Source organism: Pantherophis guttatus, chromosome 8 (genome assembly GCF_059756535.1).
Source record: "Pantherophis guttatus breed Tessera chromosome 8, ASM5975653v1, whole genome shotgun sequence".
In the NCBI taxonomy this organism is placed as follows: domain Eukaryota; kingdom Metazoa; phylum Chordata; class Lepidosauria; order Squamata; family Colubridae; genus Pantherophis; species Pantherophis guttatus.
Window position 1 is genome coordinate 21,506,717 of NC_142070.1, and position 21,322 is coordinate 21,528,038.

At 38.5% G+C, this 21,322-nt stretch overlaps 1 protein-coding gene across 1 annotated transcript in view; it reads left to right on the top strand.

Moving 5' to 3' along the window:
• The window catches only part of BANK1 (B cell scaffold protein with ankyrin repeats 1), a 177,194-nt gene that overhangs the window by 146,886 nt on the left and 8,986 nt on the right, over positions 1-21,322 (top strand). The window contains exons 8-11 of the mRNA XM_034442209.3: positions 7,497-7,596; positions 8,372-8,665; positions 11,783-12,046; positions 18,381-18,449. Of these exons, the coding sequence (XP_034298100.1) occupies positions 7,497-7,596; positions 8,372-8,665; positions 11,783-12,046; positions 18,381-18,449 (727 nt within the window). The remainder of the gene's footprint in view (positions 1-7,496; positions 7,597-8,371; positions 8,666-11,782; positions 12,047-18,380; positions 18,450-21,322) is intronic.

Here is a 21,322-nt window from a genome sequence, read left to right on the forward strand (position 1 = left end):
TTTGGCCACCTTGGGAATACAGTTTAGAGGAATGGGGAGCACCTCAAGTAACAAAAGTAGATATTTCATCTTCCTACAAGTTCAATGAAGCTCCTAATAACATAAAGATGTTTTGTGTACTGTAAACTCAAACTCCTTGTTTTTTTAACTTAGAATATACAACACAATATAGAATAGAATAGAATAGAATAGAATAGAATAGAATAGAATAGAATAGAATAGAATAGAATAGAATAGAATAGAATAGAATAGAATACTTTATTGGCCAAGTGTGATTGGACACACAAGAAATTTGTCTTTGGTGCATATGCTCTCAATGTACATAAGGAGAATAAAATACATTCATGAAGAATAAAAAGATACAACACTTAGTGATAGTCAAGGTTACTAATAAGCTATCAAAGCGTACTAGGAAACAAGTAAAAACAATACAAATTGAAAGATACAAGCAACATAGTTATAGTAATAAGTGGGAAGAGATAGATACTAGTAAGGAAGAGAAGAATAATAGTAATACAGTCTTAGTAAATTATTTGACAGTGTTGTGTGAATTAGTTGTTAAGCAGAGTGATGGCATTTGGGAAAAAACTGTTCTTGTGACTAGTTGTTCTGGTGTGCACTGCCCTATAGCATCATTTTGAGGGTAGAAGTTGAAACAATTTATGTCCAGGATGTGAGGGGTCTGTAGATATTTTCACAGCCCTCTTTTTGACTCGTGCAGTATACAGGTCCTCAATGGAAGGCAGGTTGGTAGCAATATCGTACCTTTCCTAGAAAAGCGGAATCTCAGATTTAAAAATGGCCATGCAAACATATGAATGTTTGCAAACAACATTGTAACTGGTTACATTGCAAACAATTTCTACATTCTTCTTATTACAGAGCTTTATGCTTAAAAAAATAGGCTGTTCAACATAAGAACCCTAGACCTTATCAGGACTAATAAGTCTATGCCAAATAATTTAGCCTGTAACATCCTTCCTGCCCTTTACACACTTCAATTATCTTCAAAGCCTAGTAACTACAAATGGCATTCTGACATATAGTACTTGCTGAAATATCTGCTGTTGAAGTACACTTAGCATGCCATTTAGAATATTTCATTAGGGACGAGCAAGTGTTCCCCTAATATAAAGGTGAGTCAGGGTCATGCGAGACAATGAGATTTGGTCTCTATCAATGCCATTTTGCTTTATCATGCTTTGTAATATTTCCCTGTTTGAAAACATCCACACTGGGCATTATAGTATTGTGAAAAAGCTGGGAAGGCATAGAATTGCCAGCAACATGGAATGCATTTGAAATCAATTCCTATTGCTATTTAGTACGTCTGAAAATTTGTTGTTGGAATAAATGGATGAAGGAATGCAATGAAAGTTCCCTTAATCTTCTAGATGAATAAGCAGCATAGATATCTAATTAAACAATTATTCAAGTAGATGGTTCGAAAACTACATGCCACACCCCTCTTGGTTCTTTTAAGAGATTGCCAAGCCTATTCTAGAATTCTTGAGTTTAGTCCCATGAATTGCTATGGAGTAAAATCATCTACTTCAGGGTGTCTAACTCGCATCATCACGGTGTCATCATGTGACATATCGGGACTTTTTTCCTCTTTGCTAAACCAGGTGGGGGCGGGGCCAGTACGTGATGCATCCGGCCCCCAGGCCGTGAGTTTGACACCCCTGATCTACTTCCTAAAGGAGATTCTCTAACTTTTATTAAAACAATTAACTGGATTTAAATGCCTCTTTCTACATGGTTCTTTGTTTATTGGTTTGGTTTTCAGTTTTCATTACGTTTTTACACTATAAAAGTGATGGAAGTTAAAATGTCTTTTGAAGCACCGTACATACACTCATAATTAATTAAATTAAATATTTCATACAGGGTTTCCTTACACTGCTTTTCAGACCATCATTGTTCCCCTAATGTGGTATACAATACTTTGTTTTGCAGCTTTATTGTATTTGCACATGCCCAATTACTCATCCACCTGGGGGCTTCATATCACACGATATTTCTGAGTATGTAGTTGTATGAAAACTCAGCGAGTGTGATTAGCAAGTCGTTGTGATGGTAATAAATAAGCACAGCCTCACTCCCTCAACAGCTGAAGTTTTGACTGAAAGGACTACACTAGAGTACAGAAAGGCTATTTAGTCCACTGTTTCAGATGTCAAGTGCAAGAGAAACAGTCAGTGATCAGGATCAAAAGCAGCAGAAAGTACTTACAGCAAAGTCATTAAGCAAAAGCATTGTCAATATTCCAAGGAAATGAGATAATATTGACATTTAAGGTCCTGAAGTTTGTATTTCTGGCAAAGATCAAAGTTTTCAAGAAATAAGGTTTCAAGTCAGACTAAAGAAATGTTCTAACATTTAACTGATGTCAAGTAAAGATATTTATGTTGAAATCTCCTGTCTCTTACCTGTAAAGAACTAGTGCTAATTAAAATGTATTTTTTAGAAATTGAGCAAATCCATCATTATAGATGAAGTAGTAGATTACTACTTCTGAGGCATTCTTTCATAGAGTCTAGGACAGGAGTGAAATCCAGCAGGTTCTGGAGAACTGGAAGCAGAAATTTTGAGCAGTTCAGAGAACCGGTAGCGGAAATTTTGAGTAGTCCAGAGAACTGGCAAATACTGGCTGGCCCCAGAGTGGGGTGGGAATGGAGATTTTGCAATATCCTTCCCCCAGGAGTGGGGACAGAATGGGGATTTTGCAGTATCCTTCCCCTGGAGTGGGGAGGGAATGCAGATTTTGCAATATCCTTCCCCTGCCACGCCCAACAAGCCACACCACGCCCACCAAGCCATGCCCACAGAACTGGTAGGAAGAAAAATTGGATTTCACCACTGATCTAGGACCATTTTTTTTGTCTCTGCTATTTGGCTCTTGATCCAGTGATATCACTGTTCTTGTATGACAAAAACCATATCTTGGCATCTGAATCTTGTCTAGGATTGGAGAGTTGGGGCAGTAAAGAATGGTTGTGCACAATCAGTGTTGGGTCTTAATACAGTATAACAGGATAGAAGACTTTTTGTTCAATTCCTTCAATCCCCATCTTCTCAGTGTGGAAGAGAACATCTTTAGAAGGTTCAAAAAACGTACATCTTTCAACCCTTTGGACCAAAATAGTTTTCAGAAAGAAAATGTGACCTTCAGAAAAAAATGGTCTCGATGCAATAGAAATAAGGGAGGGGAGCAATCCTCTGAAGTAGAATTGCACTGAAAGATATTGAGAATAATAACTGTTTAATTAATGAGCCGTGGTGGCCCCGTGGTTAGAATGCAGTACTGCAGGCTACTTCTGCTGATCACTGGCTGCCAGCAGTTTGGCAGATCGAATCTCACCAGGCTCAAAGTTGACTCAGCCTTCCATCCTTTCGAGGTCAGTAAAATGAGGACCCAGATTGTCGGAGGCAATATGCTGACTCTGTAAACCGTTTAGAGAGGACTGTACAGCACTATGAATATAGTATATAAGTCTAAGTGCTATTGCTATTAATTGTAGTATACAGCCATTTCAAAAAGCAAAATACCTTGAGCCAATCCTGGGGTGTTTTCAGCTATGATTGAATGTATTTTGAGCTCCAGAAAATTAAAGTTATTGGAGCTACACAATCAGATAAATGACTCAACAGCATTAAAGGAGGATGCAACTTAATCTGCATCCTGAGTCTGAGTAAACAGCATTGGGAAGACTTTTTACATTTTTACAAATATGTGTCATTTTCTGACCATGCATAACTGAGCTCTTATAATCATTTTACTGTATTAAACAATGTACCTTTTGTGTTACATTGGGCCCTTGTAAGTGTATCAAAGAATGTAGTCAATAGTATTTTTAATTTACTTTTTTCCCTTACCATCAAACAAGATATAGATAATATATAGTACAGCAGTTACATAGTCCTGTATAGCAATTTATGCTAATGCATGCTAATTGTAAGCTAATTTTTTTAAAAAAATTATTAATTTTACAACAACACAACACAACATACAAAACACAAACACACAATATGTGTTTCTTTTTACGTATCAGTTTTGTTCCTCTTACTTTCTACTTTCTACATTTGCCATTTTTCTCATCTTTTATTATCTTTATTTTTATCGTCCCTTTATTTCCAGTTTTATTCATTTACAGTATTTTACACATTTGTCACATCATTTATTCACTTTTACTTTCCCTAATATCTAGCCAATCGTACCACTTAGTCCATACTTGATAATATTCTGTATCTTCCTTTTCTTTTATTTCTTTCGTTAATTTATCCATCTCCGCACAGTCCAGGATTTTCTTATTTGTTTCTTCCTCTGTTGGTACCTTTTAATTTTTCCAGGACTGTGCGTAGACTATCCTTGCCGCTGTAATTATATGCAAAATCAAATATCTAATTTCTTTACTGTAGGTTCTGTTCAATATCCCCAGTAAAAACGTCTCTGGTTTCAAGTCCACATTGTAAGCTAATTTGAATGACCAAAGAAGAGAATTAAGCACATTCATAGACAATAGTTCTATCAATAGTTACTAATATTGATCTATATAGAATGTCTGACTTCAAAGCAGAATAATAATCAACAATGGGAAAAGGCCATTGCTGAAGATACTTGATTAATCATTGTGGGAAATAAACTAAGGGACTAGATCTGTATTGCACTAAATGTTGCCTTCTACATGTATTGTTACTGAAATTCTCAGATTTCCTAGTTACAGTTCCCAGTGTTTACATTGTTTGGGAATTCTGGGAGTTACATTCCTGGGTGGATGATGCAAAAGGCTGTTAGATGAATCAAGACAATTTTCTATATGAACGAGCCAATTATATCAAAGAGGCCCCAGTAGCAAAAATATGCAAATCTAAGAACAGATCAGTGACCTATCTGGACCAGCATTCTGTCCTATAATGTGATTACTTTACATTCCTAAACATTAACAAAATAGTGACTACCTTCTTTCACTTTTGCTCCCTAGCACTGATGATCTTGCTTAAATAAATTTACTTAGAACAGACCTTTCAAAAGATAAAAAAACTGAAGTTATAGCTACGCTTCTGCCAAACAAAACATTATATGAGAAGTCACATATGAACATTTTACACCAAGGGTGTCAAACTGGATTTCTTCAAGGGCCAGGTCATCATTGTAGTTCTCCGCCGTGGTCTGGCCAGGGTGGGGGAGACGGGACAGATACCTCTTGAAGCACCCTGCCTGCCAAAATGGGGCATGGCACCCTGTTTTTGGCCTGGACAGCCTCCTCCAGCACTTTGCCAGACAAAAAGGGAGGTGGGGGGCATGTATGCCCCGCACTGGTACCCTGTTTTGGCTGCCAGAAGGACTGCGGTCTGATCCTTTGCTATTTCCAGGCCGGCCCTGAGGGCCAGATTTAAGCACCCTGCAGGCTGGATCCGGCCCACAGACCTTAGTTTGACTTACACCATCTGAACTGAAAAATAACTTGCTGCTGTTATCAATCAAATATTGAAAATTTTGCAATGATTATATAGCCTTCTATATAATACTTTTATTTAAAAAAAAATTCAAGTGTGTTAAAAGTATAGAATTGTAATAAAAAAATACCACAAAAATACTAAATGAATCTTTTTTTAAAAAAAAATTCTCATTAAATACATTTGTTGTCCTTTCTCTAATTTAATTTTAAATTTCCTCCCAATATAAGCATTTTGGTATATAGCTTTAAATTCATTTTGCCAATATCAAGTTATATTTCCTTTTATTATTTCTGAAAGCAATTGTGCAAAAGCATCTGCAGTTATTTGAAATCCTGTGCAGTAAAACAGATGGCCACATATGATGAAAACCTATATCTCATTTCAAGCATTTGGCAATGGGAGCATAGATTGGATCCATGCATTGACATTAAAAATTGCCAAGGAGCTAAACTGGGTTTGCAATAGCTCTTCAAAAGAAATATATATATATATAAAAACAACCCCCAAACTTTTATCAACAATTTTGTGTGATTCAACTCTGAGACCTAAATACGATGAGTCTAACTCCCCCCACGCTGTGAGGAAAAAAAGGCCTATTTTTCCTTGGTAAGGTCGAAGGAAGGAAGCTGCTGTAGAAACGGGGAAGAACATGGGTTTTAGAAACATTGAAAAATGTTTTGAGCATCTCAAATGAGAGAGGAAACTATCAACCATTCCTAGAATTAATTTTCTCTGACTGCAAAAACAAATTTTGGGAAATGCCCTGATGCCATCCTCTTTAGATTGCTATCTGAGCTTCAAGGAGAGGAAGAAAGGGAGGGGAAATTAAAGTAGGAGAGAAGGCTAGAAAGGGAGGAAGAGGGGAGGAGTGGGGAAAGGGAAGGGGAAGGAGACAAGGAAAGAAGAAAGTAGAAAGGGATAGAAGAAGAAAGGAAGAAGTAGAGAAAAGGTTGTTGTAAAATAAGAGAGTGGGAATGGTAGAAGAGCAACCCCGAATATACCCTAATTTTTTTAGGATGAAGAATGAATTAATATGAAAGTCAAAAGATCATATGTATGATAAAAATGGATAAGAGATTGTACATTTAAGTATGTTTATGAGAAATAAAAATAAAAAACTTTTATAAAAAAAACAAAATTATTATTTGAGCTTCGTGATTCATCAAAGAAAATCCTGCATTAAACAATGTTTTGCCATTATTTGGTTTTTGTTACCAATCATGCATTTGGAATAAAATAATGGGAAATAAAGGTAGAGACAGACTAGATAACCTGAATGTATTTCTCCAGGAAATTAGTGGGATCTAAACTTAGCATATTGAGCCTAGATCTAGCCCAACCTATACCCAATAGGTTGTGAATTTCAGCCTATGGAGATAGACAGGTGACAGCAAAGAAAGGTTTAGAATTTTATTTTAATGCTCATGCTGCTTTTCTATTTGAAATAAATGACCAGGGCAGCTAGAAAAATTCAATCCAGCAGCAATAGAAGAATAACTACAGCAGCAAGAGATCAAATAAAACCAGCAGAAAAACATAAGATAATTTTTATGACAGTTCAAAACACTGACTCAAAGACACTGAATAAATAAATACCAGGTATTCTTCAGCAAACATACCCTAATTGAAAAATTGCAGGCTGATAACAAACTGCCATTTATCAGTTTAAAAATAAAGAAGAAAAGTAATCTAAGAAACCACATAGATTTTCTCATCTCCTAATTGGTAATAACTACCAATATTGTTCAAAAATCCAGTGAGCTCATGTTAAATCCCATGTAATTGTATTCAGAACAGGTGTTCTTAAAACATGGCCAGGAGCATCGCTAAACAGCTGCTAAAATTCTTCTACCTCTCTACTCTAAAGAAGGGATTGTGTGGATTAAATCCATCTATGATCATATTAGGTGCTGGAAGAAAAGGATAAATAGTTGGAGATAGCTTCCAGCATTGTCTTCTGCTATATGACCTCCAGCTGTTACTGTTATCTGATACCATCAAGTGCTGTTTGACTTTTTCTATCCCCCATCCAGATAAGTGAAGACAAAAACACAAGTGGTGAGAAGGAAATAAATGCTGAGGATGACATTTATGTGTTTATGATGAGCTCAGATTCTCATTCTAATGGACTTGGTAAGTTTCTAAAATGGAGCATTCCGCTATTCATTTATTATTATATTTTTTAAAGTTTAATTCTTCTATAATATTGTTGAATGTATACATCAATACAATTTATATATATATTACTTTCCCAGAGATAGAGTCAAGTTGAGTATATATGGTAGCCATTTTTCCACAGTATTAATAGACATTCCAAATGTTTTAAATTTCAGGAAAAGCCTAAGTGACTTCAAGATTGTGGAAGACACCATACCTAACTAAGCTCATTCAGTTTATGTTTTTCTTCTTGCATTTGAATAATCCGTGATGCAGTCCATAAAGTCCAGAATTCTCAATAATTCACATTTTTCTCCCAATGGCAAAATTGATCCCTGTTAAAGACAGTAAATTGATAGGTTGGCAACCTAGTCTGTTAAAAATAAACAGACACAGCTGCATAACTTATAGCTTACCATACTCTTGCATTTGTCCTACTGTGCATCCAAAATTGAACAAGTTAGGGAGGAGGTAGAATGTTGCATTTCCAGAGTCCTTTAATGTCACATGTTTGTCTATGTTGTTTAGAAATATTACAAACTAATGAGAGCCTTTTCTATTCGTTGATAAATATTTTAGATGTTTCTTCACTGAAGTTATAGATGTGACAGCTTTCCACTATACTATACTCATTCATGAAAGTTTAATTAGCATTGTGGCTGTTTCTCTGTAGAAATCTGTAAGAAAATGTAAAATGCTTCCAGATGGTTATTTTAAATGAAAGAATAATGTATTCTCCCAACATTAACAGGCAGCCCAAGCATAGAAGAACCACCTGGAGCCTGTTTGGAAATCCAGAAGAAGAAAGGGATGAATGCTGATGCAGAACTGGAAGAATATAATGAGGAAGGAATGGTAGAAAAAGAAGAAGGAAATAAATTAGAAGAAAATGCATGTCACTTGAGAAATAGCTTGTATAGTAATATACTTCGAGATGTCCCAGAAGTAAAGAGTGAAAACATCAGTTTCTCTGAGGGACCACCCTTGCCACCCCGAAATCAATTTCTTGCCAGTAAACAAAATGAATTTTTCTACTTGTATTCAGGTATAGACTCACGGAATAACACAAAAGATTTATAGCAAAATTTGAAAAATATTCAAGATCCTGGCTACATCAGATCAAAACCATATGTATTCCCTCATTCTCTGCTGCATAGAGTCTGATCCAGCAAACTAATAAATTAATTAGCAGGCCGGGAAGAAGACCATATTCCATGCAGCTTCCTAATTATTCCTAAACAATTCTGTGTTTGTGTTCTGGAGTTTGATTCGGTACCATTCATTGTCCTATCTCCATTACACTTATTGATAGGTCCTATAGCAGGGGTGTCAAACTGAAGGTCCGGGGGTTGGATCCGGCCTACAGGGTGCTTAGGTCTGGCCAGGGGTTGCCCTGGAAACAGCAAAGGACCAGCCCACTGTGCCTCTGCCAGCAAAAATGGAGCTCGGGAGCACCGCATGCAGCCCTCCCGAGCTCTGTTTTCGGCTGTGACGGCCTCCTGCAACCCTCTACCAGCGAAAACTGAGCTTGGGAGGGCCACAAGCTCTCAAGCCACCACAAAGGCCCCTGACACAAGTGATGTTGAGCTGGCCATGCCCACCCTGGCTATGCCCACTCACCACCACCCCCGAGGTCAAACACAACCCTGATGCGGCCCTCAATGAAATCGAGTTTGACATCCATGTCCTATAGGATGCTGAAGGGAATGCTCTTGCATTGGAATAGGAAATAGCTAGCTGTTGTATTTATAGGAATTCATTCAAATATTCACAAGAATTGCACTGATGCACAATGTATAGTGATGCTGGGAACCGAAGCATCGAGGAAAAGCATGACATGATAGACATTAAACGGGTCACCCTGTAACTATGCCCAATTTTGTTACTCATTTTTTGCAGCAGTCATAGGAAGGCCACCATCATTAAGCAAACATTTTTCACAACCCTGTGAGGTGGATTGGGCTAAAAGAGAGTGACTGGCATAAAGTCACCCAATCAGCTTTCAGGGCTAAGGCAGGTTTTGAACTCATGGTCTCCTGTTTTCAAGCCTGGTGCCTTAACTACTAGACCAAACTGACTCCCTTTGGTCTCTCTAGAGCAAATCCTCTCTCAGAGTCTTAAAAGAATCCTGACTATTTCTATAAATTTGTCTGCACTGATGGAAGATGGAATTAAAAGTCTATTGGAAAGAAACTGCCATGGTTTGCTATAATATCAGATTTGCACATGGCTGCATTGTGCTTCAACAAATTTGTGGTGTCATGAAACAACTTGAAGCAGTTACATCCCGAAGATGAAAGCAAATCCCTCTGAATTCCTTCTGAATAAAATAGTCTAATTATGCAGAGTTTCCATGAAACATCAAGGTAGTTGGTAAAACTTAACATTTTAGAAACTTTCATCTTTGGGAAAGTAATTAGTCATCTTTCTTTTTGGGGAGACCAGTTTGCAAATAGGCTCTGTAAAATAGCTGAAATATCAACTGGATTAATCCCTTGCTCTTTCGGGGGGGAGGGGAAGGAAATAGTGGTGTGAGTCCCACTAGAAGAGTTCGGAGATCAAGTTATCAGTGTTAGTAGAGCATGAAGAGGGATGCGGTGGCTCAGTGGCTAAGACACTGAGCTTGTCGATCAAAAGGTCGGCAGTTTAATGGTTTGAATCCCTAGTGCCGCGTAACGGGGTGAGCTTCCCTTACTTGTCCCAGCTTCTGCCAACCTAGCAGTTCAAAAACACGTAAAAAATGCAAGTAGAAAAATAGGGACCACCTTTGGTAGGAAGGTAACAGTGTTCCATGCGCCTTTGGCGTTTAGTCATTCTGGTCACATGACCACTGACACTTCTTCGGACAACACTGGCTCTTCGGCTTTGAAACAGAGATGAGCACTGCCACCTAGAGTCAGGAATGACTAGCACATATGTGCGAGGGGAACCTTTACCTTTACCTTTAGAGCATGAATAACAAAGGAATTTCAGCCTTTTCTTCTGCCACCTCTAACATGCCTAGCTATGAGCCTCAGGGAGCTCCAAAGGTAGTTAACAAACAGGGACTGTTGGCCAAAGGGAGTAATCAAACAGAACAATATGCCTGCTTTCATTTTATTCTTGAGGATCTAATATCATGCCAGCAGAATCTCTACCTCTTGCTCATCCACTGACTCTTTTTATGACTTTTACTTCCTGGGTAGATCTTTTGAAACTTCCATTAAAATGATGAAGAATAATGAGCTTTCTATATTATTCCTTAAATGTTCAGAACATAGTTTATAATTCCCATTTGGACTCCAGTAGAAACTCAGATGTTGCAGCTTAAAGAAAATGATTTCTGACATGAGGAATTTACAAAGCTAGCTATGGATCTTTCTATGACATAGAAGAGATAGATAGATAGATAGATAGATAGATAGATAGATAGATAGATGATAGATAGATAGATAGATAGATAGATAGATAGATAGATAGATGATAGATGATGGATGGAGAGAGAGAGAGATGATGGATGGATGGATGGATGATGGATGGATGGATGGATGGATGGATGGATGGATGGATAGATAGATAGATAAATAGATAGATAGATGATGAATGGAAGATGGATGGAGAGAGAGAGAGATGATGGATGGATGGATAGATGGATAGATGATAGATAGATAGATAGATAGATAGATAGATAGATAGATAGATAGATGATGGGGAAGATGGATGGAGAGAGAGAGATGATGGATGGATGGATGATGGATGGATAGATGATAGACAGACAGACAGACAGACAGACAGACAGATAGATAGATAATAGATAGATAGATAGATAGATAGATAGATAGATAGATAGATAGATAGATAATACATAGACATGAACTGCATGCATACCAATCATTCTTATTTAGCAGTTGGGATTAGCAACCCATTTGTTAGGCAAAGTGGTTGTTAAATGATTTTATGTCACCTTTCCTTTGCTTTATAGACCTGTGAAGGTTGTAAACGTGAGGATTGGTCAAAAAGTTATTTTTTCATTGTTTGTTGTAACTGCAAACTGTTCACTAAACAACGTAGTCAATAAATGAGGATTACATGTCATTACAAAGATCCACATGAGTGGATTTATGTCAGAACTTTCATTCAGACAATGTGTTTAATAACGTTAGTGTCATTCTGTTGGTTTCAGCCTTGAAAAAAGTGGAAGGCCAAGTGGAAAATAAGGGGACAGAGGAGGAGCCTAAGATAAATGATTGTTGTGATGAAATAGATGAGGAAGATCCATACACTTCTGCTGAAGTAAATGATGGTGTATATGATGCCATTATGGAGAACAAGCTTCAAGAGCAAAGGAAAGACGGTAGATCCTTTATTATGAATCGGCCACCTGCCCCTGCCCCACGTCCTTTGTCTGCTGCTGTGAAAGAGGAGGGCACTTCTTACATAGCTCAAGGTAACGCTCATTGGCATTCGGTGTTCAAACGTTTTGATGAACTTTTGCTGGAAATAAACTTCCACTTGTTTATTTCTGACCATCTGTCAGACTTCATTTCAAGCAGAGTAATAAATCTTGACTTTCCAAACACTTCAGCCCACATTCAGCAATTTGCTTCTAGGAGCACCTCACAGACGCAAGACAGCCAGATGTTCTTGCAGACAAAATGGAAGTCATATAGGTATGCAGAAAACCTGCCTATTACCAAGCACAGAAATCAAATCCAGTTTCACAGGTATAGAGAAGGTTTCCACACCTAGCAAAATTTACACCACAAGTAGGCAAATCAGTGCCCTCCAGATGTTTTGAACTTCAGTTCTTAGTAATTCATGCTAATAGCAATAGCACTTAGACTTATATACCGCTTTACAATACTTTACAGCACTGTAAACCACTTACCTCTCTAAGTGGTTTACAGAGTCAGCATATTGCCCCCAACAATCTGGGTCCTCATTTTACCCATCTCGGAAGGATAGAAGGCTGAGTCAACCTTGAGCTTGGTGAGAATTGAACTGCCAAATTGCAGACAGCCGGCAGTCAGCAGAAGTAGCCTGCAGTACTGTACTCTAACCACTGCGCCACCGTGGCTCATTAAAGTAACCAATGGCAAGGAAAACTAGGAATTGTAATTCAAAACATCTGGATTGTATCACCTTCTCCCTCCCTACTTTAAATGGAAGAGGGGAATCCCAGCTCTCTACATTGTGAAGCTTATAGTAAGAAATAGTAGAAGCAATCTTTGGATCATTAAGTCAAGTGACCATGAGGTTTTTCTAAATCCTGTGCTAAAGGAAGTTGCCAACAGTGAGAATCAAACATATTAGAACAAATGCAAAGTATATAAACTTTACTAGCAATCCAACCCTTGAACCAGTTAGAATGGAAAAACAATTAACACAGAGAGCAAACAAGCAAATTGAATCAGGCTAATTTATACAGTAAGTGGAGTACTTTGTGCTTTCTGACCTTGGTTTTTGCAGATGTTTCATTACCAAACTAGATAACATCATCAATACAAATAGGGAATGGGGTTTGCTCTCATTTTATATACTAGCCATAGAAGAACCTCCAAACTGGGTCTTTAAAAGCAGGCAGGCTTGTATAGGAAGCAACTGCTCTTTAGTTGCTCTAAACTTAAGCCATCCAGAGCTCTGACAGCATATTGGTTTGATAATTCCTTGATTTGACTGTTATACTGTTAGCTTTATTTATATAAGGACCCAGAATGTTGGGGTCAATATGCTGACTCTGTAAACCGCTTCAAGAGAGCTGTAAAAGCACTGTGAAGTGGTATATAAGTCTAAGTGCTATTGCTATATGTATGTTTGAGGATAATTATGCCCATTTATCTATCATGATTTCCCATGGGCCTAATACGAGCTTCCGAGAAAAAAATGTTGAGGACTCCCACCTTGCTTAAAAATCTAAAATTCTTTAGAGAAAAAGAAAAAAAAATTGCTTGGAGCATAAACACCTAGAGATAATCTGTGATTCCACCATTTTCTCTTTTTTTAGTAAGGAAACTACTGTTCATCTGTGGGTTGAAAGAAGGAAAGATGACAATCCTCTGACTTATTTCTCATATTTAACTTGCAGAACACATGGAGATTTAAAGACCAGTTCAGGAAAGGGAAAAAATGCAACTAACACCTGCACAAACACCCATTTTGGAGAGAGAGGGTTTATTCCTATTTTATTTCAGTCCACCAGATTGAACAGTCCACAACTGTTCCTTCTATAGACTCTATATCATTACCCTTTTTGCTATTATCTATAATCTTTATAGGATAAATACAATTAGTCCTTGACTTACGACACAATTATTGAGCCCAAAATTTATGTTATTTAAGTGACACATTTATTAAGTGAGTTTTGCCCCATTTTACGACCTTTCTTGCCACAGATGTTAAGTGAAACATTGCAGTTGTTAAATTAGTAACCCAGTTGTTAAATAAATCTGGCTCTCCCAATGATTTTGCTTGTTCAGAAGGTCACAAAAAGGAGGATCATAGGACACTGCAACCGTCATAAATATAAGCCAGTTGCCAAGCTTATGAATTTTGATCATGTGATCATGGGGATGCTGCAATGGTCGTAAGTGTGGAAAACGGTCATAAGTCACTTTTTTCAATGCCATTGTAACTTTGAATGGTCACTAAGTGAATGGTTGTAAGTCAAGGATGACCTATATTGTATGATATAGCAATATCTTATCAAGGTCCAATCAGCTCTACATCCACTACAATGCATGTTCAATCTATCGCCTTTCCATTTTTAAGATCTTGGGATTTTTTTTTTAATTTTTATTATTCATTAGTTCCCAGAATTCCCCAGCCAGCTTTGCTTCAATTCTGGGAGTTGAAGTCCTCCAGGCTTAAAGTTGCCAAGGTTGGAGGCCCCTGCATTAAACCATTACAATATTGAGTCCAATTTTATGGTGTCAGGGAAATATTTGGGAAAGCATATTGTTTCCTTATGCATTGCAAAAGGTTGCTGCGTATTGGCTCAGGCATATCATCCTTAGAAGCTAAAGTTAGTATCATTTAACTACAAACAGGTGCAATTTTGCTTACAGCTTAGCTATGACTTTTCAGAGCTGTTTCAGGCCTGAGGGAGATGCTTCAGTGTCTGTTTTGGGTGACTCATTGGCATCCTGGATATAGCTGATAGTGTGAAAAATCTGCCATCTGAAGTTCATGCTTATAATTATATGTCTGTTCCAGCCCATTTTCCAATAGGCATGTGATCTACAATTCAAAGTCACATACATACTCACTTCCTCAGAAATGGACTTGATGTGGTCACTGAGCTTATGACCAAGTTATTGTACAGAATAACAGAACAATAGAGTTAGAAGGGACATTAGAGATCCTCTAGTCCAACCCCCTGCTCAGGCAGGAAATCCTGTAACCTTTCAGACAAACAGTTGTCCAATCTCTTCTTTAAAACCTCCAGTTTTGAAGCACTCACAATTTGTAGAGGCAGATCATTCCACTGATTAACTCTTCTAATTGAAAAATTTATCCTTAATTCTAGGTGGGATGTCTCCTTGATTAGTTTCAATCCATTGCTGCTTGTCCTGCCTTCAGGTGCTTTGGAGAATAGGTTGACTCCCTCTTTATGGCAACTCCTTAGATATTGGAACACTGCCATCATGTCACTCCTAGTCCAGTGATGGCGAACCTTTAGGCACCGAGGGCCCAAAGTGTGCGTGTGCGCCCAAACTGCAAGGCGTGGGCGCATGGGCGCCCAGCCCGTGCATGCACGAGCCCGCACATGCGCAGCACAGACCCGAAGACCAGCTGACCGGTGGGAGACCAGCGCGCATGCACCGCAGAGACCCAAAACAGAGCTGGGGAGACAGGGTGCATGCCCACAGAGAGAGCTTTGCATGCCACGTCTGGCACTCGTACCATAGGCTCACCACTGCTGTCCTAGTCTATCTTTTCATTAAACTAGACATACCCAATTCCTGCAACCGTTCCTCATATGATTTAGCCTCCAGTCCCCTAATCATCTTTGTTGCTTTTCTCTGCACTCTTTCTAGAGTCTCAACATCTATTTTATATTGTGGCAAATATAACTGAATGCAATATTCCAAGTGTGGCCTTATCAAAGCATCATAAAATGGTATTAATACTTCAAAAAGATTTAGTCTTAAAGTCACGGTACTTGTAGGTCAACTGTTCATGTCTGCTATGGTGACCAATTTTTAGGTCTACATATGCAGCAGGTTATTCTTCCGTTGAATTTAATATTTCATTCCGTTGAATTTAATATTTCAATCTAAATTAGAGGAATTATATAGGATTTTTTAAAATCATGAACAGACTACACTCCAATTAGCCAGAAACTGGAGAGACAAATCTCAAAGCATTGAGCACTACTAAGTAAAGTTATTCTTCCTTGATATTTGGTAGATCCAAATGGTTTCCCCAATATATTTTGGGAAAGTTCTTATCTTGCCTTATAGTCAGGGGTGGAATTCACTTATCTTAGCTACCAGTTTGCAAATGTGAGCCTGCACATCTCCTCCACGCATGTGCAGAACCTCTGCGCATGTGCAGAGGGTCATGATGACATCCAAGTGGGTAGCCGCCACCACTATCGGATCATGCGATCTGGATAGAACTGAATTTCACCACTGCTTATAGTGATATCACATAACTCTAGGAATTTGTGGAATATTGAAATGATGTGGATAATTGAACTTATTCATGTTGTTCTTTCTCTTTTGGTAGTCATAAGTCAATCTTGTATTTGAGAAATATTGAGGCAATGCAGAAGAACAAATAACAAACTTAAAAATATTAAGTTGTCCACTTAAAAATAGTTATTCCTATAGTTATTACATTCCCTCAAAACAGTCACTCCTCAAATCTCTTTTAGCAGTGGAAGTGGTGCAGTAGCCACTTTTTGGAAGACCGCAAAGTCCACATTTTGGACAGAGAGGACTGTTGGTTTTAAAGAGGGGTCAAAGAGGCCATCTATGTCAAAATTGAACAGCCCTTTCTCAAGAGTGCGGGGGGGATACAACATTATCTACAACATCTCCAGTCTACAATATGGTCCTTCCAGCAGTTCTGAGAAAGTTCCACACCCATTTGCACTACTCAGGTGCATCTGTGTATACTCCGGTATACACAGAAAAATCTAAGTGGCCTCAACAAGTGTCTAAAAGAATGCAAATGACCAGCTGTCTGCAAGGAACATAAATCCTTCCATTTCTCCACCATCGAGTCAGAGCTGAAGAAGCTTCTTGGATGAGAAGTGAAACGTCTTCAAAGAAAAAAGAAAGTCCAATTGCCTCTTGAAAAAAGCACCTTTGTGACAGTGGGAGTATTTTCTTTCTTTTCCTGATTTCATGAGCTTAATACAATAATGGCAATTAAGTCAAGAGACCCTCCTATTTTCATTTGAAGCTACATCATATAGCAAAGGATGCACGTTACAGAACCTTGCTTCCATGTGTGTGCAATTCCAGGTTTAATCAGGGAAATATATTTATAAAACAAAAATAAAATTATAATAACTACACAGTAAGAAATAAGTATAGCCATTTAAAAATAATATTTGAATAACTAAACACTGGATGCCCCAAATATGCTTTTTTCAAGAAGCAACTGGACTTTCTTGTTTTTCTTTGAAGATGTTTCGCTTCTCATCCAAGAAGCTTTTTCAGCTCTGACTGGATGGTGGAGAATGGAAAGATTTATACTCCTTGCAGACAGCTGGTCATTTGTACTTAAATCAATTTATTAGCTCCTCTAGTTGGCAACACCACCCATCACATCAACAATTCACAGGACTTCACCAACAAGGTTTGGAAACTAAACTGACGCAGATGACACCATGGTTTCCTTTGATGTGACTTCCCTCTTGACCTGCATTCCAATAACTGAAGCTGTCACAGTAGTGAACAAATGATGTGGAGACTCTAGAAAGAGTGCAGAGAAGAGCAACGAAGATGATTAGGGGACTGGGGGCTAAAACATATGAAAAACGGTTGCAGGAATTGGGTATGTCTTGTTTAATGAAAAGAAGGCCTAGGGGAGACATGATAGCAGTGTTCCAATATCTCAGGGGCTGCCACAAAGAAGAGGGAGTCAAGCTATTCTCCAAAGCACCTGAGGGCAGGACAAGACGCAATGGGTTGAAACTAATCAAGGAGAGAAGCAACTTAGAACTAAGGAGAAATTTCCTGGCAGTTAGAACAATTAATCAGTGGAACAACTTGCCTCCAGAAGTTGTGAATGCTCCAACACTGGAAGTTTTTAAGAAGATGTTGGATAACCATTTGTCTGAAGTGGTGTAGGGTTTCCTGCCTAAGCAGGGGGTTGGACTAGATGATCTCCAAGGACCCTTCCAACTCTGTTATTCTATTCTAAATGACTGCTACAAGACAGCACCTTAGGTGACAAAACCAACCTAATCCCAGACCACATATGTGCCATGCTGGACCTCTGCCTGACCACTACTTATTTTAAATACAGTGAAGCTGTTTCTACAGACAAAAACACAGCAGCACCATGGGTTGACCTGTGTCCCCCATTGTGGCCAATGTCTACATGGAAGGGTAGAAACCAAAGCCCTATTGTGTAAAGGGAATTCAACTGGACAAAGTTGTAGAAAGTTCTAAAAAATAAAACCAATTTGCACCGTGGGCTTTCTTTTTATACTCTGTTTTTAAGTCTTAGGTGTTCTATCAAGATGCTAGAATTGTGATGGGTAATCAGCTTTCTTGTTTTCCTGCTGCTACTAGTAACTTCTTAATTTGCTTTTTTTGTTACAGTCTTTCAGCAAAAGGTGACTAGGACTCATGCTGGTAATGAGAAGCTGTTGAATGCTGTCAGGAAACCAGGTACAGAATTAAATCCTTTTGTCGATTTTGCTATTTTTTAAAGTAATATAAATATAGTTTAATGGCAATACAGGATTCATTTCTCTTATTATGTATAATCCGCCTGGTATGTTCAGCCATATTAGAACCTGCCAGAATTCAAAGCCAATATGATTAATGTACATGCTGGAAGAGAACTCTGGGAATTTGCAGTCCCGTCACATCTGGAGAGAACCAGGTTGGATAAGGTGGGAATATAGCATGCAACAGTTAAAAGCACAACTATCCACACAATGATTCGTTATTGATTGGTTTCACCAAGGCAAATTATTGCACAGTCCTGGGATATAAATATAGACAAGGCAGGCAGGATAGCCACCTTGAGGTTTGCAGACACAGAAGTCCTTCTGTCTAAAAATCAAAGTTAGTAACCAGCTGCTGCATTTGCTTAGACGGGAAAAGCAGACTGAAGGCAAAAAAAAGTTTATATGCTGGGAATCAGGTAGCATATAAATTATCATTATGGTTGGTAACACAGTCAACCAGATGTTTAGACTGGATTTGGCATTTTTATTTACCTACCAAGGATCTGTGATAGGCGGATGTTGTTTAATAATATTAATGGTATTATCACAGGATGTAAACTGTTAGCATCATCATCATCATCATCATCATCATCATCATCTAGTGGACAACAATTTCAATGCATACCAACCAGTGGTGGGATTCAAATAATTTAACAACCAGTTCTCTGACCAAATGAGCTGCTTGGTGGGCGTGGCCATTGTGGGCATGGCCAGGGGAGTGTGACAGCCAGCACTCGGCCTAGTAGGCCTCCCTGCAGCCTCCTGGGAGCAAAAATGGGGGGGCCACGCTGCACCCACCCCCATACCCTGTTTTGGGCCTAGTAGGCCTCCCTGCATCCCCCTGGGAGCAAAAACAGGTCATGGGGGGCCACGCCACATACCCCCATGCCCCGTTTTGGGCCTAGTAGGCCTCTCTGCACTTACCTGGGAGCCAAAACAGGACACATGGGGACTTCTAGAAGAGGCAGGGAGGGGAGGGGCCAGCCAGTAATTTAACAACCAGTTCGGCCGAAGTGGTGCGATCCGGTTGAATCCCACCATTGATACCAATCAAAGTGATTGCCAGATGAAAGCAACAAGAGCCATTTAGAATATGTGCAGATGACTTGAAAGTAAAATTGCAGTGATTTTCTCACTGTAAACTTTCAACTTCTTACTGACTCCTAGCCTAATATTGGAAAAAGATAGCTTGTAGATTACTCCAAATCCTTAAAATCACCTCCACCTCCTAAAATTTTCCTGTCCTGGCAGAGGGGATACATACATAATTGATTATACTTCTTTACTATTTTATAAGTAGGTATAATTGCTTGGGGAAATCCCTGAAATGGGAACCAGTCAGGATTTGATAGTGTTAGATCGTGGGAGGCAAAGAGGCAGGAGGACAGACAGTAACTTCAGCTCTTTATTTAAGTGAGTGATTTCTGCAAAGGCTTAGCCGGCAGCACTCCCTTTTAAAGGGAGCAGTCCCACTGATTCAGCCACTGACAATGCTTTACATTTCTCTCCGTTTGAATCCACCAATCAGTGGCGGGCCCCGTTTGAATCCACCAATCAGTGGTGGGCATGCAAATGTCCAGCTAAACCCGGACCTGAGTGAAGCCTACATCCCTGGCTTCACTTGCTATTTATACATGTAACAGATAGTTCCATATATAAAGTAAATTCAAGAATTTATATTCTGCTGGTTTACTATAGAATCCTTCTGGTTAAAAAGGAAGATAATTTTAACCATTTTGCTCTTTTATACATTATATTAAATATTAATATAATAGTATTGGCTAAAAAGTATCTGCTAAATTTATAAATTTATCTTCTAATATATCTATTGTATTTCCCTGGGTAACCCACCAGTAATAATTTTGAAATTTGGCACTTCTAGGAGACATACAGACACTTGGCACTTCTGGAAGGCTTATAGACATTTAGAGTTATTAGGGTAAGCTCATTTATTATCATGAATCTCATTATCTGCAGAGGAGAGAGTAGTCCATTTTTTTAGATGCCTCCAGATTCCACTTTCTGTTAACAAAATAGCCTAAAAGAATATTCCATAGAACGTGGTTCCCATGTTGTAATAACCCTTAATCTAATTTCTGCTAAATAAATTACATCCATCTGGCTTTCTGGGACCCTAGTTTCTTGCAGACACAATATGCCATGCGATTTTAATAAGTTTAAGAAATTCTTATCAACAGTTTGAGCATTCCAACATGTTATATTTGAAACCATGATGGATAAACTATCTGAAATAGCACCACTTAATTGTGATTTGATATGTGAGGTCTTCTTCATAATTGTAGAATCAAGAATACACTTTGTGTTTACAACTTAAGCACTATAGTGTCCGCTTGATTTGACCTATGGGAAGTTTATCTCTTACTTGTCCTTTTACTGCTAATAACTTCATGTTTTGAACTGGATTTTACCATTGGATTGTAGCACAGAGTAATTTCATCAGTGATTATTAGACTAATGGCATTGGTTGGTTTGTTAAGCAACAGAAGATACTGTGTTTCCCCGAAAATAAGACCTTGTCTTATATTTTTTGAACCCCGAAATAAGTGCATGGCCTTATTTTCAGGGATGTCTTATTATTTTGGGGTGCATGGAGCAAGATAGGGCTCCTCTTGCTGTCTTACCTGATTTCCAGCTCTGTCTCCCTAACCATAACCAGAGGAAATGGTGGGGACCAGCTGCGCATGAGTTTAAATATTTTTGGGGAGGGCTTATTTTCGGGAGGGGGGGCTTATTTTAGCACATGCACTCAAAAGCCCAATTGGGCTTATTATCAGGGGATGTCTTGTT